The sequence below is a fragment of the Procambarus clarkii genome, chromosome 5 (assembly GCF_040958095.1).
Source record: "Procambarus clarkii isolate CNS0578487 chromosome 5, FALCON_Pclarkii_2.0, whole genome shotgun sequence".
In the NCBI taxonomy this organism is placed as follows: domain Eukaryota; kingdom Metazoa; phylum Arthropoda; class Malacostraca; order Decapoda; family Cambaridae; genus Procambarus; species Procambarus clarkii.
In genome coordinates this window covers 12,505,911-12,532,764 of record NC_091154.1, presented here as the reverse complement: position 1 = coordinate 12,532,764, position 26,854 = coordinate 12,505,911, and the positions used below count along the sequence as shown (strand labels likewise).

Genomic DNA, 26,854 nt, shown 5'->3' with positions numbered 1-26,854 from the left:
TGCACTACAGGGAATGGAGATCTAAAATTTTTAGGCAGTCACAATAATTTAGACGTTTTATTTAATGAATTCTAGCCGTAAAGGATCTTTGCATGCTCTCCAGGTCAGCAATGTCTCCAGCTTTGAATGGGGCTGTTAGTATTTAACAGTATTCTACTCTACAGAGTGCTAATGTCTTAAAAGTATCACTTGTGTGCATCTCGTTTGGAAGGTTTTCGTTATCCAGCCTGTCATCTTAATCACAGCTGTGACAACAACTTTGTCGTGTTTTTCAAAAGGTCTTCCGACATGATTACTCCATCTTTTAAAGAGATTTTTCTTGTCGCAAGAATCTCCTTAGGAAAGGAGATTATGCGATGAAGGAACAGACCCATTCAACAACATGTTCTCAGGAGCCATGTCTAGACGGGCCTCTACCACCCTACCACCTCTAGTACCCGTCATACCAGCACACTTGGCGTCTGGGAGGCCAGCTGCACTCGCCGGTCAACAAGCACATTGCTCATTTGCGTCTGCCGGCCTCCAATTATCTGCACACCAATGCCATCTACACAGCCTCACCCGTGTAATGAGCCCACCAGCCACTACACAGCCTCACCCGTGTATACAAGGAGCCCACCAGCCACTACACAGCCTCACCCGTGTATATAATGAGCCCACCAGCCACTACACAGCCTCACCCGTGTAATGAGCCCACCAGACACTACACAGCCTCACCCGTGTAATGAGCCCACCAGCCACTACACAGCCTCACCTGTGTATATAAGGAGCCCACCAGCCACTACACAGCCTCACCTGTGTATATAAGGAGCCCACCAGCCACTACACAGCCTCACCCGTGTATACAAGGAGCCCACCAGCCACTACACAGCCTCACCCGTGTATACAAGGAGCCCACCAGCCACTACACAGCCTCACCCGTGTATACAAGGAGCCCACCAGCCACTACACAGCCTCACCCGTGTATACAAGGAGCCCACCAGCCACTACACAGCCTCACCCGTGTAATGAGCCCACCAGCCACTACACAGCCTCACCCGTGTATATAAGGAGCCCACCAGCCACTACACAGCCTCACCCGTGTATATAAGGAGCCCACCAGCCACTACACAGCCTCACCCGTGTATATAATGAGCCCACCAGCCACTACACAGCCTCACCCGTGTATACAAGGAGCCCACCAGCCACTACACAGCCTCACCTGTGTATATAAGGAGCCCACCAGCCACTACACAGCCTCACCTGTGTAATGAGCCCACCAGCCAATACACAGCTTCACCTGTGTATATAAGGAGCCCACCAGCCACTACACATCAGCATACTCTGTGTTCCAAAGCTGCTACATCTGCTTCATGCTCCCCTGGGTGGTGGTAGATTTACACAGCCTATGTACATAGTATTCCAGCATCATAAATTTTGATCTTAACATAACATTCACTTGTCTGTGTCATTACATTTTTGCACTATTATTAAGCCAAGTCACTGAGAAGCTTTTTTGTGTGTATATTGTTAAATATTTTAATACAGAAAAAAATAACTAAGTTTTTTCACTCTGTACTTTATCCTGCAGCTACCTCACCAGAAAGAGATCCATAGCAGTTTTAACTTTTTTTACTTTTTTTTTTTTAATGTGCTTGGCATTCCAGCTGCCCAAATAGCCACTGCTCTATTTGTAATTTTTCCGGTACACTTTCAATAGTGTGGTTTGATGTTTGTATGTGGTTTCTGCTTTGACATTTCGTTTTTTCCGTAGCTCGGTAACTAACTTATACGCATTAAACATGTTATTTTCTGTAGCCCACTGAAAGATTAACATTAGACTGCAGGTTTGCCGTGTCCTCTATGTTGTCTACTCTTGAAAATCCTAGTGTCATCTGGAAAGGATGATAAAGTACTATAGTTTGTATCCTTGTCTGTCTGATATGAGGAAAATTACCTGAGCAAGTACAATACCTTATGGACCAGAGCTTTTCAGGGTGAAAAATTCAGATTTTACTTTTGTTGACTACTACACTGGGTTCTGTTAGGAAGTTAAAGATCCACCAACTTTGCCAGTAATTCCTTTTTTCACATTTTGTATGCAACACCAGCATGGTCACATTTGTCAAAGGCTTTTGCAAAATTTGTGTACATCAGTATTTTGTTGGTCTTCTATAGCAGCTAGAGATCACGTCATGGTGCTCTAGCAAATGTGAGGCAGGAGCACCCTGTTCGGAACCCGTATTGCTCATGGTTATGTAGACAGATTCCATGTGCTTTGTGATCGTACTTAGAGATTTTTTTTTATGATGTTAAAGCTATTGGTCTATAATCTTAGCACCAGCTTTACTACCTCCTCTGTGAATACCTGGAGGGGATTTTTGCCGAGTCATTCTACTCCAAGCCCACCCTAGAACCAGGCTTATCTTTGGAGAATTTGATCTAGAACGCTGTTACTCTAAGTGGCTCACAGGACTGCATAGCTATTACAACCCAGTTGCTCTCGAATGTCCAGCAGAAACTTTTGCTTTTTGTTCTTTAACACTTCCACTCTTGTTCCAGCAATATTTCTTATACTGTATTTGTTAGGACAGTGCCGTGGACATCCAATGTTGTGCCGTGGACATCCAATGTTGTGTCCTCTGAGCTTTGGCACCCCTACACGGTCTCTTCTGCATTCTCAACCATATCTTGTGTCCCAGCATGTTATTTTTCTATTCACAATTAGGAATCTGGCCTTCCAGTATCTTTCATGTATATACTATGCGATATCTGGGTGCCCGACAGCCGAGTGGACAGTGCCTCGGATTCGTGGTGCCGACGTTCCGGGTTCGATCCCCAGGGGAAGCGAAGACAAATGGGCAAAATGTTTCTTTCACCCTGATGGCCATTACCTAGCAGTAAATAGATACCTGGGAGTTAGACAGCTGTTATGGGCTGCTTCCTGGGGATAGGGGGGGGGGGGTGACAAAAAGGAGGCCTGGGCTGTGGGGATGCTAAGCCCCGAAATCATCTCAAGATAACCTCAAGAAGATAAAGACACTACCGCTAGTCTTCTCTGAGGCGTACGTTTTGAAAGCCTCGAGACACTAATAACTTTGGTACTTTATATACAACATGTTTGCACAATATGTTCACTATTCCCTCCATTTCAGACACCTCTGCTGTGAAAAGGGAAGAGTACCAAGCAGTACTCAAAACAAAAGCACAAGTGATGTGAATATTAAGGACATTGTGGTGGAATCCCTGAATTCCAGATTATCATTATCCAATATTAATTTTCTGGTTAAGCAATTTGTTACGCTCACTAAATGTCAAACTGACATTCACATTCTTTACACACCTCTCTCTGAAATCTGGTTGTGTCTAGTACCTTTTATTTCTTTTAAGTTTACCAAGCTTAATTATCTAGAATGTTACTTAAAAGTTATGTTTCTAGTGCTTAGTCAAAGACCACATTAGCTTGCAGATCTCGATACCTTCCACACAGGAAATTTTCATGCCAATTTGTCTATCTCCTGCAATGGATGATACAGAGCCATACCTTTTAATTTTGGTCTGAAAAACAGCAGTGGGGCAAGTGCCATACCTCGGGCACCAATCTGGAATAAACCAACAGTATTGGCCCAGCAACACGTGCTAGATAACTCCTCTACGGTCCAAACAGAGAATTACTTCTAAGGAACATACATGTCTTGTATCAATTGTGGGTTTTCTGTAAATATTGCCTTTTATCATCTCTCCGATAGTTGGAAATTGTTATTATACATTGTAAATGATTTTCAATACAGCATTGTTAATGAAAATTTGTGATCGTTATGATTTATGCTGTTGGTTAATACAAATCAAATTCATTCCATTTGTTTATTGTGAACATACATAACATGGCAGCTTTAATAAATCAAATGAGAACTTTCCATTCCCAGGTGTGCAACTTTTAACTGGCATTTCTCCCCCCCCCCCCTATGTGCCACATGTGGTCACAGGCGTGCCGATTGTTATCTACGACCGGTGCTTAGTGCCTCTGCTGCCTAAAATTACTGCTGGCTTATTTTTCTTGTATGTACATTTTTTTTTAACCAATAGCACAAGTTGAATATTTTTAACAGTATAAGACAGGCAATGAACTTGAACTTAAGACTTTTTTCAACACAAACATTTGTGTTAGGTATATTTTCTGTGCGCTCTTGAGCTTCCTTTAGTCTGTTAGGCAAGAGTTTCACATGTATAGTACTCCAGCCCTGCCAGCCACCAGGACAGTCACATGTATAGTACTCCAGCCCTGCCAGCCACCAGGACAGTCACATGTACAGTACTCCAGCCCTGCCAGCCACCAGGACAGTCACATGTATAGTACTCCAGCCCTGCCAGCCACCAGGACAGTCACATGTACAGTACTCCAGCCCTGCCAGCCACCAGGACAGTCACATGTACAGTACTCCAGCCCTGCCAGCCACCAGGACAGTCACATGTACAGTACTCCAGCCCTGCCAGCCACCAGGACAGTCACATGTATAGTACTCCAGCCCTGCCAGCCACCAGGACAGTCACATGTACAGTACTCCAGCCCTGCCAGCCACCAGGACAGTCACATGTATAGTACTCCAGCCCTGCCAGCCACCAGGACAGTCACATGTATAGTACTCCAGCCCTGCCAGCCACCAGCACAGTCACATGTACAGTACTCCAGCCCTGCCAGCCACCAGGACAGTCACATGTACAGTACTCCAGCCCTGCCAGCCACCAGGACAGTCACATGTACAGTACTCCAGCCCTGCCAGCCACCAGGACATTCACATGTACAGTACTCCAGCCCTGCCAGCCACCAGGACAGTCACATGTACAGTACTCCAGCCCTGCCAGCCACCAGGACAGTCACATGTACAGTACTCCAGCCCTGCCAGCCACCAGGACAGTCACATGTACAGTACTCCAGCCCTGCCAGCCCACTTCCAAAATTTATAACATTCACCTATGATATTGATCATGAAGCACTCTTGAGAACTTAATATTATTGGAGAGGGAGGGGGGGGGGGGGTTTGGGGAGAGGAGAGAAAAAAAAAAAAAAAAAGGTATTTTGTAAAGGTTTCTTGCCATTTAACAAACTATTGTGCATACATTCTTTATTAATCTTAAACAAATAAAATAACAGACATGGATAAGGACTTCAAAGTCTAGTTCATCTATCTAGGGCAATCTTAAATTTGCGCAAGAGACCGGCCAGTAACTGAAAGCGAAACGTGCAAAAGTTATTACAAATTCACCAATACACAAGTTAGTTCAACCAAATTAGTAACTTAATCATTCTTCCCAATGTCCATGCAAATGTTACAAACCCAAAGAGAAGCGCTTCACACCTGGCCTACACCAGTCCGTGGCCCGGGCGTGCCAAGAGCACTGCCGCTCCTCTGCATTAAGCTACCCCTCTTCAGGGTCTGCACAAAGCTCCAGTTCTCTAGGACGCCATTTAGTCTCTCTCTCTGCTCCGAGGAGATGAGGGCTTTCCCACCGTGGTTGGCAAGTTTGTCTAAAGCCGCAGACGACTGCAGAAAATACCAATAAACTAAACAAAATACAAAAAAATTTGGTTAAGTATGGACAGAACTCAAAAATGTTAAGTCTTGTAATAGCAGTACAAGTGCATAACACCACCCACCAGTCATAACACTTGAACACAGTCATCACACTAACACCGACAGTAATCAGTCAACCATATTACACTACTAGATACACTCAGGCCATTAAAACACACTGGCAAGTGTGGTAAACAACAACAACTAACTGCAATACTGACACACAAGCTCTCACCAGTCAAGATGCCAAGAATTGAATACAACTCTCGTAAAGCAGCGAGAAGCCTTCCTTATTCCTTTAAGACAACAGTTTAAAGTAAACAATGAAGACAGTTGAGGGATTTATAGTTTTACTTAACAGTCTCACGGGAGCAACATCAACCACTATTCCCCTCTTTGCAGCTATTTATACCCGGCTTGCTAATTACCGCATGAAAACTAATCATTTTCAAGTTGCAGACAATGAGTCACAATAACGTGGCTGAAGATATGATGACCAAATCTTCATTTGATGTGTGGTTTGGTCATCACATTTTCAAGTTGTTAATGGAATTTGCTACACCCTTTTCCTTCAATGCATTCCATTTGCCGACCACCCATATATGGGACGGCAATTTCCTTGCACATCTACAACTATTGTTAGTCCAACCTCCACCAATGCCCCTTTGTCCTACCTCTAATTTAAAAATATTTTTTTGCTCGCACTGTCTTTTCTCCCTCGGAATCTTGTATGCAGTGATCACGTCCCCAGTATTTTTTCTCATCTAAGGTTACAAGGACATGCCCTCAACCTGCTCTCAATTCTAGTCCTAATCTAGTTGCAAGCCTTGGAACTTCAAGTTTTCCATGTGTTTTGCAAGGTGCAAGCTCAATGCTGACACTGCATACTCCAGCATTTGTCTTACAAAGGTAGTGTGAACAGCTTTTCTACCCTTATAGTTCTTACGTTTGCTAACTTTCCACATGCTGCTGCTGCTGCTGCTGCTGCTGTACTGTTCATGTGAGCTGCTGCTGAAAGTGTTGGGATTATATCAACTTCTGGGGGTCTATTTTTTCCTTGTACCGTATTTCCATTCCCCTTTTCCCTCTTATTTCCTTCAGGTATCGTTCCATACCTAACGTTGCTACACTAGATTGATCATTGCACACACCCATTTGGATTGAATCCTAGCAGCCATTTGTCTGCCCATTCCTGATGGTTGTAAAAGACTTATTGTAGAACTTTAGTTTTTTTGTTCTCAAATTTTTACTAATTTCCTTTGCATCAGCTGCAAACACACACATATACGAGCTCACGTCTTTTGGGCGGTAACTTTCATAAACTAGAAAGAGCGATAATCCTAGGACACTGGTCCCTATGGATCACTTTCTACTCTTCAACTCAACATCCTCCAACTACAACTCTTGTATTCATATCAAAGTACAGTACAACCTCGATCCAACGTACCCCGATTTGGCGAATCTCTGGCTAGGTCGCACACTTCTCGGGCCGGATTTCCTCGCCCGTTTTGACATCCTCTGGTTCACCGAAGCGGGAGACGTGCGGATATGCTTAGAATATTGGGATAGTTCACAGAGTGGTGGAAAACTCATTCTATCACAGGTTACAATTAACAATTCCTTCATATGACAAGTTGGCTCACTAAAGTGAGAGAAGTGGTCCACACAACAAGTGAACCATATTAACCAAACACCAGCCAGGGTGGTCCACACAACAAGTGAACCATATTAACCAAACACCAGCCAGGGTGGTCCACACAACAAGTGAACCATATTAACCAAACACCAGCCAGAGTGGTCCACACAAGTGAACCATATTAACCAAACACCAGCCAGAGTGGTCCACACAAGTGAACCATATTAACCAAACACCAGCCAGAGTGGTCCACACAACAAGTGAACCATATTAACCAAACACCAGCCAGGGTGGTCCACACAACAAGTGAACCATATTAACCAAACACCAGCCAGAGTGGTCCACACAACAAGTGAACCATATTAACCAAACACCAGCCAGAGTGGTCCACACAAGTGAACCATATTAACCAAACACCAGCCAGAGTGGTCCACACAACAAGTGAACCATATTAACCAAACACCAGCCATGTAATGATCTGGGGCTCAGATCATTGGTTCTCCCTTCTCCCCTCTTTTCCCTCTCCTTCTCCCCTCCTTTCCCTCTCCTTCTCCCCTCCTTTCCCTCTCCTTCTCCCCTCCTTTCCTTCTCCCTCTCCCCTCCTTCCTTTTCCCCTCCCCTTGGCCGTCATTCGCCGCCTCCTCTTCCCCCCCCCCCCCCGTCGCCCATTTGTCAGGGTCAAGAGGTTGACCTGAGGGTAGGGTGGTCGTGGATACCTTGGCTTCTCCCACTCAACTTCCCCACTCAGATATTTCCCTCTCCACCCCCTCTCATCCCTCTCTGTCCCTCTCAGCAGCGGCCTTCCCCATACCAGGCAGAGTCAAATGTCCCTACTCCTATCTTAGAGGAGACAGGCTTGAACATAATTTATCAGTTTTGTAAACATTGCTTGCAGGTGTACTGGGGCCCATAGAGGCACCTTGTCTCCCTTCTCATAGCTGGGGAGAGCTGACTCAATCTTCAGGAATTCATGTAGCTTTCCACGACAGATCAGTGAAGGTGATTGGCCTGAGATAAGGGCCAAGTCCTTATTGGCCCTAGAGAGCCAGACCTCAGGCCTACGTGTTAAATGGTTGGCCATTGCCAAAATAATGGGTGGAGCCCTGGGGCTGTATTAGATGGTGGGAGGAGTAATCCTTCCCAGCAATAAGTTGGAAAAACTAAATTTCATCAGTGTGTCTTGGGAGTGTATTAGGAACAGGGCCGCAAGCCCGTATCCTCGGGGCTGAGGGCAGCCATCAACATCGTGGCCGTAGTGCGGGTATTTAAGGTATAGTAGCACTTGAGTTTTGTGTCCTCGGTAAATATCCATTGTGCCTCTAGGGAAAATAGAATAGGTGATGTGTTCAAATTGTCTTAATTTACATGTTTCATAAAATAAATTGTATAGCTTGTCCAGTGGTATTCACTTAACTCCCCTTTTATATATTTTGCTACTTTGTCATTTTTAGGTGTTGTATTGGAAGCCCCCAGGTTCTCCTAACAATTAATCGATACTAAAGTTGCCCTTGGATTTAAATTAGTAACGTAAATTACACAAACTAATTTTCCAAAATTTATTTCTGAAATTCATATTACCCGGAGTCCCATGGTTACTGATTCCTTGCCTTCCTGGGGGATCGGTGATTGACACATTCAGGTATGGTTGGTCGGGAAGGTGGTGGCAGTGCTTTAATGGTTTTTATTTTATAAGTAGTAATAAGCGAATAACCCTTGTCCTTGGTGTATCTTCCTCATTTAATATTCCTCTTACATACGTGGCAGTCCAGTGAGGGGTCATGCTGGACTGTAACAGTGTTAAGCTGGGGTATTGAGTGAAGAGAGACAGATGTACAACAGAGAGCGTATATTACGATCACGAGGGATAACACGATAACAGGATTAATACTGGGGAACATTGGGTTATTACAATAGAGGCCGCGGTTATTACGACAGGGTAAGCGGTCATTACAGCCAGAGTGGTCCACACAAGTGAACCATATTAACCAAACACCAGCCAGAGTGGTCCACACAACAAGTGAACCATATTAACCAAACACCAGCCAGGGTGGTCCACACAAGTGAACCATATTAACCAAACACCAGCCAGAGTGGTCCACACAACAAGTGAACCATATTAACCAAACACCAGCCAGAGTGGTCCACACAACAAGTGAACCATATTAACCAAACACCAGCCAGAGAGGTCCACACAACAAGTGAACCATATTAACCAAACACCAGCCAGGGTGGTCCACACAACAAGTGAACCATATTAACCAAACACCAGCCAGAGTGGTCCACACAAGTGAACCATATTAACCAAACACCAGCCAGAGTGGTCCACACAAGTGAACCATATTAACCAAACACCAGCCAGAGTGGTCCACACAAGTGAACCATATTAACCAAACACCAGCCAGAGTGGTCCACACAACAAGTGAACCATATTAACCAAACACCAGCCAGAGTGGTCCACACAACAAGTGAACCATATTAACCAAACACCAGCCAGAGTGGTCCACACAAGTGAACCATATTAACCAAACACCAGCCAGAGTGGTCCACACAAGTGAACCATATTAACCAAACACCAGCCAGAGTGGTCCACACAACAAGTGAACCATATTAACCAAACACCAGCCAGAGTGGTCCACACAACAAGTGAACCATATTAACCAAACACCAGCGAGAGTGGTCCACACAAGTGAACCATATTAACCAAACACCAGCCAGAGTGGTCCACACAACAAGTGAACCATATTAACCAAACACCAGCCAGAGTGGTCCACACACGTGAACCATATTAACCAAACACCAGCCAGAGTGGTCCACACAACAAGTGAACCATATTAACCAAACACCAGCCAGAGTGGTCCACACAAGTGAACCATATTAACCAAACACCAGCCAGAGTGGTCCACACAACAAGTGAACCATATTAACCAAACACCAGCCAGAGTGGTCCACACAACAAGTGAACCATATTAACCAAACACCAGCCAGAGTGGTCCACACAACAAGTGAACCATATTAACCAAACACCAGCCAGAGTGGTCCACACAAGTGAACCATATTAACCAAACACCAGCCAGAGTGGTCCACACAACAAGTGAACCATATTAACCAAACACCAGCCAGAGTGGTCCACACAAGTGAACCATATTAACCAAACACCAGCCAGAGTGGTCCACACAAGTGAACCATATTAACCAAACACCAGCCAGAGTGGTCCACACAACAAGTGAACCATATTAACCAAACACCAGCCAGGGTGGTCCACACAAGTGAACGACTGAGGTTTCCATGATTTCCGTACATCAATTTGTACTGTAAACCTCGCTTTGTTTTCTTTCATCAGTTATAGTTCAGTGACCCCATGACAGTTTCAGATTAATAATCATTCCTAAAACCGTTATTTTAAGGGTCCAGGAAACAAAAATGGTCAAATTTTTTTTAACCTTGCTCAAACGCTTTTAAATTGTTTGTACATAATCTACTAGGCACATGCTCCAACTTTGTCTAAATAATTACCAACTTTAGAAACAAGAAAATAAAAAATAGAATTTAATATTGAAAATGTCATTTTTAAATGAGCATCAAAAATATAAAATATCAAAAATGTTCATTTAATGATGTTATAGTCTCAGAAGAGCATATGGTCTTCATTTGTATTTATTATTATAGCATTCAGTATAGTTTACTGCAATTTTTTTTGTTAATATGGCATTTGAAATATGTGCCAAATTTAGACAAAAAATCATAGCTCCCAACATTTAGGGTTTTTGAAAAAACAATCAAATGGGATTGTAGAACAGACAGCTTTGCCCAGTATATGTATAAATGGTGAGAATCGGTCAGAAACTATATTTTTGATGCTCACTCAAAGTTGAAAATTTTAATTAGAGGGCCACCAAACACTACCAGTGGAACTATAGCCACACTAGGCAGACCCCCACCAGGAGAAGAAGAAGAAAAAAAAAAAAAAAAAAAAAAAAAAAAAAAAAAAAAAAAAAAAAAAAGTACACCGTCCCCAGAAGCAACAGGAACCGGTCGCCACTTAGATGGCAGGCCGCGCAACACCTTGACGCCCTAGCCAGCACAATACCAGTCCCTACCCAGGCCAAACAAGAGCCCCAAGCCCCAGCTGGCCCCAAGGGCGAGGCAAATGCTGAGCAGCAAGAACCCATACGGGAATGGTTCCCGAACGCCCCAGGGAAGATAACCGTCCCACAGGGGCAGTACTCACAGAGCGCTTAGGGAAGTCGGCCACTAAGCTCGTGCAGCCCTGGCACTGATGAGGTACTCCTGGCCACCGCACAACACAACACACGGCAGTGAACGCCACACAAGGCAAACACCGCCTAGGAAACTGAGGCCAGAGAAGTGTGTCCTGGTTGACATTAGCTTACGAACTGATGCTAGGCAGCCAGGGTGGGGAGGGCTGCGCAGACGATCGGCACGACAGTAAACTATGATGTTTGCTCATTTCCTTGGGATTGTAGGGAGTTTCTACCTCTCTGTTCAGCTTTATGTTTTAGTTTTTTACCATATGGCTTTTTTTTGTTATGCCTACCTAGAAAGGTGCCTACCGGGAGTGTAACCCCGGTCGATGGCAGATAAGGAAAACCCCAACCACAAGGGGGTTTTCCAGGGCCATTGCTCCCTGAAACCTCTCTGAAGGGGCCAGGTTCTGGCACTGGTCCCTGGTAGGTCTGAACTCCTTACCTAATGTCCCGGTCTAATATAACATATATTAGCCCGATAAGCTCCAGGGAGCCATAGGGGCTCCCCACAGAAAACATGCTTCAGACACTTTATATGCTTCCAAAGTCAGTTCTATTCCTTCTGTAGGATTTTTATTACTTAGAACAATTTTCCATGGAATGTTTGCAAGTTCCCTGTTTATCTCCCAGTCTATCCTTTTGGCACCAGTCGACGAATGGCACCACGTACATAGGGAGGTGCTGGGCCAATGCAGAGAGGTCCACCTCCAGGCGCCCAAACGTCCGACAAAGCCAAAGGAAGGAGGCGGTGTTGACTGTCCATGCCTTTTAAGAAAAAATGAAGCAAGACCGGCTTACTGCCAGGACACTGGACACCCCCTGAGTTTATCACTCCATTCATCAGCAGTTTAATGCTGATAAATGTAAAGTTCCGAGGCTAGGTAATGATGATAGTTACAAAATACGAGCTAGATGGTGTTGAGATTGCGAAGTCTGATTGCGAAAGGAATCTGGAAATTATGATTAGCAAGAACTTGAAACCAAAGGATCAATGCATGAATGTTCGTAATAAGGCAAATAGGACACTGGGATTTATTAATCGAAGCGTTAGTAACAAGACACCTGGTGTTATTCTTTAGTTATATCTTGCTCTGTTTAGGCCACATTTGGATTATGCAGTTCAGTTTTGGTCGCCGTACTATAAAACGGATATAAATTCACTTTAACGTGTCCAGCATAGTATGACAGTTAATTCCCAAATTAGAAATCTTTCATATGAAGAAAGATCAACAAAGCTTAACACTTTGATGCACCGGGCCCGGGACCTCTCCATTACCTCAGGTGGGCTTGGGCGTTCCACGGGAGCGTGAGGGAGAGTGCGGTAAATTCTGAAAACTGTATAATCTTTTCAACTTTGTCAGCTCAATTCTCGTCCTAAGATATTCAATTTGGTATCAATATGTTCGCAATAGAATTCTCTACAGGACTAAATGCATATAAACTCCAAAAGCCCGGCTTACCATCCGCAACTAAGAGAGAAAGTGAGAAAGTTACCCGGGAGTGCACAAGAGTGATAAAATGTTTACATTCTTCAGTTTTGTCAACTCAATTCTCGTCCTAGGTCTTTCATTTTGGTATCAATGTGTTTGCAATTGAATTCCCAACAGGCCTATATGCATATAATATAAAATACAGCAGCAATCTCCACCCGCCGACATGATGAAAACAGGCCGTGGTTACAAGAAAGAGCGCTGCGCCACCCCAAGGCGCTTCTCACTATGAAAAGTGAATATTCTTTTCAACTTCGTCATCTCAATTCTCGTCCTAGGTTTTTCAATTTGGTATCAATGTGTTTGCAATAGAATTCTCTACAGGACTAAATGCATATAAAGCCCAAAAGCCCGGCGAGAAAGCGAGAAAGTGAGAGCGTGTTACCCGGGAGCAAGCCAGAGCAATAAAATGTGTACACTCTTCACTTTGGACATCTCAATTCTCGTCTTAAGCCTTTCATTTTGGTATCATTGTCTTCGCAATAGAATTCCCTACAGGAGTATGCAAATATAAAGTCCAAAGGCCCGGCGTACCATCCACAACAAGCAGGGAAAGTGACAGAGCGTTACCCCCGTGAGCGCTAATAAAGAGCAATAAAATGGGTATTCTGTTTTCAACTTTGTTACCTCAATTCTGGTTCTAGGACTAATTTTGGTATCAATGTATTCGCAATAAAATTCCCTACAAGAGTATATGCATATAATGTCCAAAACCGCAGCAAGACCTTCCCGAAAAAAAAACTACTGTTGCCGCACTTAGGACTCGACCCCGAGTCCTCGCCGGACTTGCCCCTATTTTGCGGAGGACTCGATGCCAAGTCGTCGCCAGGCGAAAGTGTTAAATTGCATTCACTGGAAAGGCGAAGAGTTAGGGGGTGACATGATAGAGGTTTACAAGTGGATGAATGGACATAAGGGGGATATTAATAGGGTATTAAAAGTATCAAGACAAAACACGAAACAATGGGTATAAATTGGATAAGTTTAGATTTAGGAAATACTTGGGTAAATACTGGTTCGGTAATAGGGCTGTTGATTTGTGGAACCAATTACCGCGTAACGTGGTGGTGGTAGTGGTGGGTGTACCTCGATTGTTTCAAACCTGGGTTGGACATGTATATGACTGGGATTGGGTACTCGCCTAATTGTGCTTGCGGGGGTTGAGCTTTGATTCTTTGGTCCCGCCTCTCAACTGTCAATCAACTGGTGTACAGATTCCCGAGCCTACTGGGCTCTAACATATCTACATTTGAAACTGTGTATGGAGTCAGCCTCCTTCACATCACTGCCTAGTGCATTCCATTTATTAACTACTCTGACACTGAAAAAATTCTTTCTAACGTCTCTGTGGCTCATCTGGATACAAAGTTTCCACCTGTGTCCCCTTGTTCCTGTCCCACCTGTGCTGAAGAGTTTGTCTTTGTCCACCCTGTCAATTCCCCTGAGAATTTTGTTGGTGGTTATCATGTCTCCCTTTACTCTTCTGGTTTCCAGGGATGCGAGGTTCAGCTCCTTTAGCCTTTACTCGTAGCTCATTCCTCTCAGTTCCGGGACGAGTCTGGTGGCATACTGCTGGATCTTCTCTAACTTTGTCTTGTGTTTAACTAGGTATGGACTCCAGGCTGGAGCTGCATACTCCAGGATTGGTCTTACATATGTGGTATACAGGGTCCTGAACGATTCCTTACACAAGTTTCTAAAGGCAGTTCTTATGTTGGCCAGTCTAGCATATGCCGCTGATGATATCCTTTTGATGTGGGCCTCTGGGGACAGGTTCGGTGTGATATCCACCCCCAGATCTTTTTCTCCATTTGACTCTTGCAGGATTTCACCTCCCAGATGATACCTTATGTTCAGCCTCCTGCTCCCTTCGCCTAATTTCATTACCTTACACTTTCCAGAGTTAAACTTTAGCAGCCATTTTCTAGACCATTCCTCCAGTTTGTCCAGGTCATCCTGTAGTCTCTGTCCATCTTCATCCAACTTGATTCTTCTCAATTTTTGCATCATCAGCAAACATTGAGAGGAACGAGTCTATTGTTATAAATAGGAGCTGCCTCGTATGGGCCAATAGGCCGCCTGCAGTTACCTTGTTCTTATGAATGTGAACGGCACAGAGAGCTAAACTCTGAACTCTGCAGAAGAGCTACCCCAAAGTGACCAGCCCCAAAGAGCCACAGACCACAGAGACCTCCCCTCCAGTCGAGACGAGGAACCACAGGAGCGCATTCCGAATGGAGCCGAATCACCGAGCCCCGAGGCAACCGAATCCGCTGCAGTGCCTGCCACACAGCCGCACCGTGCTGTGAGCCCCAACAGAAGGACAAAGCCCAGTGCCCCCTATTGGCCTGGTGAGCACTGGTCACAAAACCCCAGCTGAAAGACGAGGTGACCATGAACACATTGAGCAAGGGAAGGGGAAGGTGCCAAGGCACCAAACCCCCCCCCCCCCCCCCCCCCCCCCCCAAAAAAAAAAAAAAAAAAAAAAAAAAAAAAACAACACAGAGGAAGCAGGAGATGCAGCAACCAACACAAGGATCCCAGAGGATGAACCCAGCTAGCACGGCTAAAGGGGCTGCCCCAAAGATACCAAAGCAGCCTCCATAGCCAGAACCTGCCCAGCGGGAAAACCAGCAAGGCAAAGGTCAGGCTCCTCTACAGCTGCTTGAGTAACCTTTGAGTAACCCAGGACCCACCCTCAAACAGCAGGCAATGGGACTGCAGCCGGAGCAAAGCCACAGAGCAAGAGAAATCGATGCAATCCGAGAATCTCGCACGAGACCCGGCCAAGTCCGAACCCGAGATGGAACCAGATGGGACTACTTCATTTCGACCACGCCCAAGTGAACCCACTCCAAGACCCGACAGACAGGGAAGAAGCCTGCCCCGAACCCCCGACCGGAGGAGCAGCCACCCAATGCCACCAAAGGCCGGAAGAGATGATGCGAAATGCCCACAAATTGTGGGACCAAGCATGGGCAAACACAGGCACCCTCCCTCTCATCACCCCTTCAATGGGGCACCCCGCGTAAGGGCCAATGCGACCTCTGAGCCAACCAGACAAAGAAGCCCCGGGAAGACGTACCGGTTCCGAAACTAGCACCAATGCAGGCGATGAGTCACAATAACGTGGCTGAAGTATGTTGACCAGACCACACACTAGAAATTGAATGGTCCAGGACGGACCGAAACGTCGTCGTCTCTTCAATTTCTAGTGTGTGGTCTGGTCAACTTAGCACCAATGGCCCACCTTGACATACTAAAACTTGAGCCTTGGCACGACCACCCCAGAAAGAGCAAGCACGACACCCCCATCCCCCTCGGAGCACAAATAGGTCAGAGAGGGCGGCAACTACTAGGAGCCACCGACAAAAACCGAGTAACAGTCCTCTGGAAACAACAGGAGAGAATGGAGATGAAAACTAAAACCAGGACCCAAGCAGAATCTAAAGAGTGAGGACGGCCTCCCGACAAGACGAGAGGTATAAAACAAACTGCTTCCCGCAGGATCGACGCAAATAAGTTAATGGCAGCCAACGCCTCCTTGGAAGCCAAAACCAGAATTCCGTCCACCACTCAATGCCTCCACATCCTCCGAAAACCAATCCGAGGGCAGCTCGAGAAGACTAAAGAAGCGCAAGACCAAAGCCAAATGACCCCGAGTTCGGTGGTCATCCGTCACCAAGGCAGCCCAAAGAGAAGGGACCTGAGCAAGTAACTGCACCAGATCCACTTCATGGGAAAGCACAGGGGCAGGGAGCCAAGAGCCTTGGCTCATTGGTTCCAATGAGCCCAGGGAACGATAACCCTGAATGACCCAGGGAAGGTAACCCTGACCCACAGGGAAAGTACTTACCAGGCACGTAGGGAAGGGAACCCTAGGTGCACGAACCAAGTATACATGTAGGAACACCTGGCCACCACACCAATACCACTGGCAAAGTTACAAATGCAAAGCCACACAGAATAATGACGACAGAGGACATCGGACACCTGGCACATCAGTCTACAAACTGAGGGTGATGTGGCCTGCTTGCCTGAGCAGGGTGCCCCCCACCCCCCCATCAGAACAAGGTGAGGCGCTAAAGAGTGGGCGCGCTAGTTCTTCGTTTTCTATTGGAGGGAAGGGGGGAACCTAAAGAGGAACCTATGTCCTTTGTTCGGACACAGGTTACAATTTTAAAGAGTTAGAGGTTTGTAATGGTTCTCCTACCTTTGAGGTCTTCAAGTCAATGGCAGAAAGGACAAACTATACTGTATAGAGAGAGCTCATGGCCATTGCTTCCTGCATCTCAGAGTGCCAGGTTCTATTTAATGGCCCCCAGTAGGCACTAACCCCAAGGACTGATAGCACCAAACTAATATATGGTCCATGTCAGTATGATAGCTTCAGGGAGTCAACAGGGCTCCCCCTCAGAAAAGGCTTTTGAAACTAGTCCCAAACAAGAGGTGGTTCTGGAAACGAAAATGTCGGAGGAGTGACCGAGGAGGGGGAAGGGGGTTGTCAATTTTTCCATCAGACATGGCTGAAAACTTTTCAGACAAAAATGAGGGCGATAATCAGAAACACTGCATCAGACAACCATTAGTAGTGGTGTACCACAGGGTTCAGTTCCAGTACCAATAATACACGTCTATACATACCATTGTCTATACACGATCTACCAGAAGGACTACAGAGTTATTTACATGTTTGTTTATACCAAGCTACTAGGGGGAAGATAAACAACCGATTGTCATGTCCTTCAAGAACGCCTCGATAATATAAGTGTAGAGCAACACTTGGCTGATGGAATTTAATATGAACAAATGCCACATTATGGAATGTGGAATGGGAGAAAATAGACCACACAACCTACAAACTTTAGAAAAAGCTTTAAAGAATACTGTCGACAATCTGTTAGGGTGTTCTAGGAGAGAGAGGAAAAAAAAAAAGTTACCCGAGGATCTCTCTAAGAATACTGCAAGGAGTATGCTACCATGAGAAGGTCAATTCCTCAAGGTACCGTACTTCCTCCAGTACTTTTCCTCACATCAGGCAGACAAGGATACAGATTATAGTACTCTATCCTTTGCAGATTATGCTAGAATTTTCATGAGTAAACAGAGGAACTGCAAACCTCCAATCCATAGTTAATCAAGTCTTTTAATGGGTCACAGAAAATAACCACACTACTGAATGAAAATGCAACGTGAAAAATTTAGGAGTAATCATGTCAGAAGATCGTACTTTCAAAGAACAAGTTAGCTGTCACAACTGCAAGAAAAATGACAGGTTGGATAACAAGAACCTTCCAAGAGATGCCATGCCAATGATAATGCTGTACTTTTTAAGATATTGTATTAGTGCTTTCTAGAGTGGAATATAGTTCCACACTAACAGCCCCATTCAAACTTGAATTGTTAGCCTGGAGAAAGTGCAAAAATTTACTACTTGAATCCAATCAATATAATGTCTAAATTGTTGGGACCCCCTAAAATGATAGTTGTATTCCTCAGAGTGCAGCCTGGAGAGTGCAGCCATAGTGCCAGCCAAAATAGTGCCACCCAAAATAAGCTACAATTGAAAAATATTAGCTCTGGTTCCAAATCTGCACAGATATAATGCCACACGATTATGTATAATGATCGTTGTATGACAGTATTGGGAAGATGGAACACCACGAGCATAGCTCTCATACTGTAACTACTGTACACTTGGGTAATTATACGAGACCAGAAGGCATGTCAGGATGTGCAAAAATAGCCCCACTGAAAAGCAGAGGTGCAATAGGCTTGCCGAGAGAACTATCAACATCAAAAGCCCAAGACTTTTCAACTCCTCCCCCACACATACTGGCTAACCTCTCGCAGTGTTCAAGAGAACTGTTTAAGCACCTTCAAATGTAACCTGATCAACTAGACTGACTTTCACCAGGCAGTGAGAAACTGCATCGAAAAGCCTGGTTAATCGGACCAGCAACCAGGGAGGCCTAGTCAGACCGGACCAAAGAGACATTGATCCTTGAAATCAACAGGCAGTCAAATCAAGTGCCAACAAATCAAATCAACAGGTAGACAAAATTTGATATATGCAGCAACATTGTGGTGCCCATATCTTAAGGTCATCACTAAACTAGGAAAGGTGCAGCGACCCAACTAAATGGCTTCTGCAACTGAAAGCAAGACCCACAGAGGTTAGAGGCATCAAATATACCAAAGCTAGAAGAAATAAAAATGTGATATGAACACTACAGAGCACCACTTGGTTTCCGAACTTTAGTTATCCGAAACTTCCAGTTTCCCGATTGGGGTTGGGGAGTCATGCTACCCGAACAAAGTTCGGGTAGGAAGGGGTCCACCAAGCGTCACGCCGGCTTGTGGTGGTGGGTGGGAGATGGTCCAGTTTGCCCGCTGTGACTTCACAGATTCACGGCCTATTATTCCTATTATTTTGAATTGCCATAAGACTGGAATGTTCATTCTGTGCTTTTGTTTTACATATCTGCACAATCAAGAAACATCTGTGCACCATGTTGGCTCCAAATGCACCCATTGCGTCAGTGATGGCTGACTGGTGGGTGGATGGACGATGGAACTTAGGTGGGAGGCAGTATGAATGAGGGGGGGGGGGAGAATCAGTGAGAGAGGGGGGGAGAGATGCTAGGAGGGAGGGGGAGGTAGGGAGATATGTTAGGAGGTAGGGAGAGATGCTAAGAGGGAGGGGGAGGTAGGGAGAGATGCTAGGAGGTAGGCAGGAAGGGATGGAAGTAGTGAGAATTAGGGAGGGAAAGGCAGGCTGGCAGGCACAGGCAGGCAGGCTGGCAGGCACAGGCAGGCAGGCACAGGCAGGCAGGCAGGCTAGCTTGCAGGCAGGGAGTGAGTGGTAGTCACGCGGTTGAACCGCGTGACCTTGAGAGATGGGATGTAGGGGGCGGGTGGTTTGTTGGTGGTGGGGGTGAGACCGGCTCATTCCCGAAGATAAGCCTAACACACACTACCCGTTAGCATGATGGCAGGGAGGGAGGCAGGCTGGCTGGAAAGGAAGCAGGCTGGCAGGCTGGGAAGGAGGCAGGCAGGCAGGCTGGGAAGGAGGCAGGCTGGGAAGGAGGCAGACTGGCAGGCAGGGAAGGAGGCAGGCTGGCAAGGAGGCAGGCTGGGAAGGAAGCAGGCTGGCAGGCTGGGAAGGAGGCAGGCTGGCAGGCTGGGAAGGAGGCAGGCTGGCAGGCTGGGAAGGAGGCAGGCTGGCAGGCAGGGAAGGAGGCAGGCTGGCAGGCTGGGAAGGAGGCAGGCTGAAGGAAGCAGGCTGGCAGGCTGGGAAGGAGGCAGGCAGGCAGGCTGGGAAGGAAGCAGGCTGGCAGGCTGGGAAGGAGGCAGGCTGGGAAGGAGGCAGGCTGGGAAGGAAGCAGGCTGGCAGGCTGGGAAGGAGGCAGGCTGGGAAGGAAGCAGGCTGGCAGGCTGGGAAGGAGGCAGGCAGGCAGGCTGGGAAGGAAGCAGGCTGGCAGGCTGGGAAGGAGGCAGGCAGGCTGGGAAGGAGGCAGGCAGGCAGGCTGGGAAGGAGGCAGGCTGGCAGGCTGGGAAGGAGGCAGGCTGGCAGGCAGGGAAGGAGGCAGGCTGGCAGGCTGGGAAGGAGGCAGGCTGGGAAGGAAGCAGGCTGGCAGGCTGGGAAGGAGGCAGGCTGGGAAGGAGGCAGGCTGGGAAGGAAGCAGGCTGGCAGGCTGGGAAGGAGGCAGGCTGGGAAGGAGGCAGGCAGGCAGGCAGGCAGGCAGGCAGGCAGGCAGGAAGCGATATATGGGTGTTGAAGTGAACCGTGAACCACGTGACCTTTGAGAGTGTGTGTGTGTGTGTGTGTGTATGGGTTTGGGGTGGTGTGTCGGTGGTGGGGGGAGAGGAGGAGGTGTGTCGGTGGTGGGGGGAGAGGGGGAGGTGTGTCGGTGGTGGGGGGAGAGGGGGAGGTGTGTCGGTGGTGGGGGGAGAGGGGGAGGTGTGTCGGTGGTGGGGGGAGAGGGGGAGGTGTGTCGGTGGTGGGGGGAGAGGGGGAGGTGTGTCGGTGGTGGGGGGAGAAGGGGAGGTGTGTCGGTGGTGGGGGGAGAGGGGGAGGTGTGTCGGTGGTGGGGGGAGGGACCGGCTGACTCCGTAAGCCTAACCACACTCCACAGACCTGTGACCCAGATTTGTTTCTTAAATGTACAGTACATCATCGTATATTTTAGGCAGGATGTTCCTGCAGGCTAGCAGGAAACATCCAGAGGATGTTTGCCAGACGTCTTAATAATCAGTTAGGAACAATTAAGGACTTTTATAAAGCGGATCAGGACTTCACTTATTGATGAGTACAAACAAAACACGGTCGCATTTACGCCATGAACCTGACGATTTTTTTCCCTAGAGTTTTTTTCATAAATTTTTCGGAAAAAATTCTTTACATTTCTAGTTTATTTTTTCCCCTCTATTTCTCGTATACGAACTTACATGTTAACCGACGGGTCTCGTCCCCAAGGGGTTCGGAAACCAAGTGGTGCTCTGTATTTACAAAGTAGTAACAGGAATTAAAATTTTTTTTTTTTTGTTGTTGTTAAACCTGCAACCTCAAGAACAAGAACATTTGCCAGGTAGGTTTTAAGGAATCAAGCGGTTTTTTCCAACAGCTAACTTCACTTTGGCAGAGTGGTTGATTGTTGGATCAAGCGAAAAAGTAGGAGGCAAAAAGCGTTAGTACAGTACTTACAAAGCATTATACGACGGTACTGGAAAGACTGGACACCCTGAGCATGGCTCTCAACCTGTAACTACACTAAGGTAATTACCAGTAATGACTCGGGCCACAGGAAGTAAACACCACATGGCTCACTTTCCACTTTTACTGCTCATCTAAATTATACCACCACTACCACCACCACCACTGAGCACCAGTAGTAAAAAGTTACTCCCCCCACATCACCATTTTTAACCAACTATGCAAAATGTTGCCATTTCATGAAGATTAAAATTTTCATCTCACCGAGTGATACAAAGAATGAGGCAATTGGCACTACCCCCCCACCCCGGTCTGGTTGACCAGGGGAGGGAGGCAGTGCCACCGACCAGGCAGCCCGATTAGAGACCAGGCTGCGGGGACGTTAATCCTAAGAACCGGACAGGTATCAAGTAATCAATTTATCACTTTAGGATCATAACAAAATATTGAGTTGAATAGGATCTTGTGTGCCTTCCAGTGCTCAGATTGGCAAGTGTTTTAACCTCATGCTGGATACATCTTACAGGAGACCAACCAGAAGATGGGCCGGGGTTAGAGCTGTGGCCCAAAATAACCAGTGTCATCATCAGGCTGGAACACTGATACTGCAGCATGAAGCAACTTCATTTGCCACACTAAACCACCACCATCACCACTGAACCACAACTTTCCTCTGTATACTATAGCTGAATATCAAAATATTTTATTGAGAAAAACTAAAGCTAAATGAAGAAATTGAACTGATATCCCAGTTCATATAGTTATACACGTGAAAAAAAAAACATTGATAATTTATCAATTAGATAAATAATATAATTTAGGTCCAAAATGGATATTGAATGAGAAAAAACCAGCGTTGAATGTAATGAAACGCCATTTTCTGGGAGAGTCCCGGAGGCTCCCCGGAGCTTACTAGGCCGATATGCTAATGTCAGACTTTGGCCTCGGTCATGTGTATGGAGTTCATTGGGCCTACCGGGGACCACGAGCCAGAACCTAACCCCTAGAGAGAGAGGCAAGGGGAGTAATGGCCTATAGAAACCCCCGTGTGATTGGAAGTATTCTATGTCTGCCATTAACCGGGTCAGGCACCCAGGAAGGCAAGCACCCAAAACAAACCCCTATTCTGGTGAAAATTGCAACCAAAAGCTGAACGAGTGGATAGAACTCTCCAAACAAAAACTAGCCAACTAGTATGACGTCATCCGTCGTCGCGGCGCAGTCTGCACAGCTTCCCCCATCCTGGGACGGGGAAGGGGGGGGGGGAGCCCCAGACCTTCTGCGCCAGCGATCCACACCCCATTTCTGAGGCTGGATGTCAAAAAACGTGGGAAAAAACGCCGACTAGAGAGAGGGAGGGAGGGAGGGAAGGCCAGGGAGCCACCGGGTTTCACCCTGAAAATGGCGTTTGATTACATTCAACGCTGGTTTTCTGGGGGAGCCCCTACAGCTCCCCAGAGCTAACTACCCACAGAGGAAAGAGTAGGGACTTACCCAGGAGACGGATGCTGCTCACACCTCAACCCAAAGTCGAGACAACTGGCTTCGTCTGCCTACCCAAAGCGACACGGGCCCAACCGGGCCCAGGAACGTTAACAAGGTAACGAGCAGCCAGGACCCTGTTCGACCACCAAAATCCCTGCGCCCGAATGTCAGCCCAAGACATATTCCTAAAGACGGCGGCAAGAGCCGCGAACTTGCGAATGTTATGGGCACGGGAATAGACCGCAGGCTAGCTAGCCTTAATAACTCTGCGGACGACCTGGAAGACGCGCACCCGCAAACAGGGAAGAAGGGAAACTGGATCAACCCAAAGCGCGTCCACGGACACACAAGCCGTGGCGCGCAAATAATGGCGGAGAGCCGCAACCGGACACAAAACATGATGCACCCCCAGCCTGACCAACCAAGCATCAACAACCCAAGGACCCCTCCGGAAAGCAGCAGTCTTGTTCTTCCCCAGAAAAGAAGAAGGCTGCAGACGAACAAACCTATCGCCCCGACCGAAGGAGCAGAAACCCCTACACCGGAGAAGATTATGAAGCTCTCCAACCCGACCCCCAGAGGCTAATGCCAATAGGAAAAAAGAGCCTTCCAAAAAACAATCAGGAACCAAAGGGGCTACAACAAACCGAGGAGAAGAAAGAAAAGAGCACTCTGTCCAAAGACCAGGATGGCTTAAGCGGTGCATGAGCAGGCCGGAGGTGAAACAACGCTTGAGACAGCTTGCAAAACGGTGCAGATGTAACATCAATACCGAAAGCAAGCTGAAGCGGCTCCGCCAGCATGCAGTAAGCATGAAGCCCCACAACAAATCTGAACCAGTCCCTGAACCCCGGCCGAATCGGGACGTGCCAACAAGTGTCCCGGAGGTCCAGGTACACCAAGCGCCTGGCTCCAACAGGAGCCAAACCTGGGACAGGGTAGTCAACCAAAAGGAGGGGCAATGAAGGTAGGGGTTCAGATGGGACAAGTCCAATGAACCGCAGGTCTGCGCAGTCCTGTTCCGGGACCGGGAACAGATGTGAAACCCACCTGAGGGATGTCATCGTTTTGACCACCCCCAAGCGAACTTACTTTAATTAGACCTGATAGCACAGAGGCAGAGGCCTGCCCCGCCAGCCCCGAACCCCCAAAAGGGAGGGAAGGGCCACCCAACGCCACCGGAGGCTGTGCGAAACAACCTGAAATGCCTACAAATTGTGGAACCAGGCGTGAGTGAACAGTGCAAGCCTCCCTGCCCCCATTCCCCCGTCAATGGGGTGAACCGCGAAAGAGCCAGCACCCCACGAGACCCAGAACCTCGCATAGAGCGAACACCACGCCAACCAGACAAAGGCGAGTCCAAAGGAGGAGCCGAACCTGAACCCGACACCTGTGGCCTACCACGACGAGAGGAACCCCGAGCCTTGGCATGACCCTTCCGGGAAGGCCTACCACAGGACCCTTGGAGAACCAGCAAGTCCGACACAGGACAGCAAGAAGCTGAGGCAGCCTGAATATACTGTGCAACGGCTGAAGCCTAAAACAGGAGAGGACAAAACGGCGAAGACATCCTAAGAGCCAAGGCAAAAGTGGATTCCACAGAGGCAAGCACCACCTGATGACACGAGCTGAGAAGCATAAAACAGAGCAACCGCATCCTGCAAGATCGGCGCAAAAAGCTTCAGCAAGGCAGCCGACGAGCGAGCAGCTGAGGCCAAGGCACCAGAACCCGGAACAACCCCAAACTCCCTCACATCCTCCGTGAGTCAGTCGAAAGACAGCTCGAGGAGGGAAAAGAAGTGCAAGGCTGAAGCCATAGGCCCCGGCCATCTGCGCCGCCGAAAGGGCGGGAACTTGCACATGGAGCTGAACGACACCAACATCCCAGGAAAGGGCAGGAGCAAACAAGCACCCAGAGGTGCTCAAGGTCGCCCCCCCCCCCCCCAGGAAAACCTGCAGCACCGTAGAAGCCTCCCGCCACTCAAGCGTGCGGGAATGGCAGGAGGAGTGCCAAGCATCGAAGGAAAAGAAAGGACAGTCCACCAGCCAGGAAGACTCCGGAACCTCGTAACGGAGCCAGAAAGGGAACGAAGTCCCAAACCTGAAAGCCGAGGGATCCATTGCCGAGGGATAATCTGGGTCACGCAGGTGGTTTGCCGCAAGGGCCGCCCACTCCACAATAGGTTGGATGCGATAAGCTGAAAACTTGCGGAAAGATGGAACTGAAGCACCCGGGATAACATGGAACCGAACCAGGAAAGGGGCAGACACCAAGTTAAATTCGTACGCAGAGGGGGGGGGGGGGGGGGAAAGAGAGAGAACCCCATTCCTTTTAACAAGACCCGCTCAGAGGGCAGAAAAACCCAGGCGGGGTCCAGCGGGGCCCCAAGGCCCTCAAGTCAGCCCCTCCCTAGCCCTAGGGTCCTCCTCCGCAGGACCCGGGGCAGAGTCCTCCCCCCAAGCACTGACCCCACCAGACAAGGCCAACGCAGCCGTAGAAGCCAGATAGAAGGGGACCCACTGGTCAGACCCAGAGGCTTCAGCCAGGGAACTAGATTTGAATGCCTCTGTCGCCACACCGGAAGGAGCATTCCCCGAGGCTGCCCGAGTCTCTAGACCAACCAACCCTTACCTCAACTCCGAAACCCTCAGACGTTTCGGAGCCGGAAGTAGGGGAGGGGACCAGAACGAACAACAGGAGGGAAAGGATGAGGAGGTGCGGACGGAACCAGTGTCGAAGCGACCCCCACCCCCAAGTCTGGGTCCCTATAAGCAAAACGGGGCAGCTGTGGGGCATCCAGGTGAGCAACCAATCTAGCGTGTTGCAACAAACAACCTAGAATGCAACGCCTGCACAGCCTGTACCCGAAGATGATAGGCAGATTGGGTAAATCGAGTCCCCCAGCAAGCAGCAAAACTCACAGGACTCGGGATCGAAAGTATCACCGACCCAACAGGCTGAGTGATGGAGGCAAAAATTGAGGGTCACCCTGATACAAAGGGGGACCAAACAACCCTCAAACTCGCATGAAGCGAGAGGGGGGGGGGGGGACTCCGGGGGTCGCATCCACCGGACCCACGCATCCCCTAGGAAATTCCCAGGGTCCTGAGCCTTTACTATGAGAGGACTTGCACTCAGGTAAACCCAGGCAGGGTACTGCTAACCTGCACCCAAAACTACCAAACAAACTCAACAGCTGAACTCCAGGGACGTGTACACTCACGGAGACCAAGCAGGGGGGCACCACCAAGTATCAGGATGAGTGCAATGCCAGTCGCAAGTAGAGCAGAACCCCCTACCAAGGCAAAAAAAGAAAAACAAAACCCCACAAGGGGACAACGTACCCCAAGGAACAGAGCCGGCCGCTGTGATAGGTGACAAGCTGCGTAGCACCCTGCGCCCTTTACTAGTGCAAAACTACCTCTTACCCTAAGGTAAACGAGGGAGACAAAACACCCAAGTACCCAAAGGGCGGCCAAAAAACCGAGTATTTAGACACACAGAGGTTGACCCCGAGGAACTTGTGGAAGGTAACCCCCAAGCTCCAAGGGCAGTACTTACAGGGCACCTAGGGAAGGGAACCCTAGACGCATGCAGCCCGAGTACTGAGGAATAACTCCTGGCTCTCGCTCCCCTGGAGCACAGCAGAAACACACATGGCACAGCACCGCAAAAAGTCTGGAGCCAGAGCACACAACCGAGCCGATAG

The 26,854-nt window shown here is 47.8% G+C and overlaps 1 protein-coding gene across 2 annotated transcripts in view; it reads right to left on the bottom strand.

Annotated features, from left to right (window-relative positions):
* Nucleotides 1-26,854, bottom strand: part of LOC138373306 (TBC1 domain family member 23-like) — a 79,974-nt gene that overhangs the window by 35,318 nt on the left and 17,802 nt on the right. Inside the window, exon 3 of one of the 2 annotated variants that reach the window (XM_069339469.1) lies at nucleotides 5,337-5,522. The exons of the other annotated variant lie outside the window; for it this stretch is intronic. Within the exon in view, the coding sequence (XP_069195570.1) occupies nucleotides 5,337-5,522 (186 nt within the window). The remainder of the gene's footprint in view (nucleotides 1-5,336; nucleotides 5,523-26,854) is intronic. 2 annotated transcript variants of the gene reach the window in all.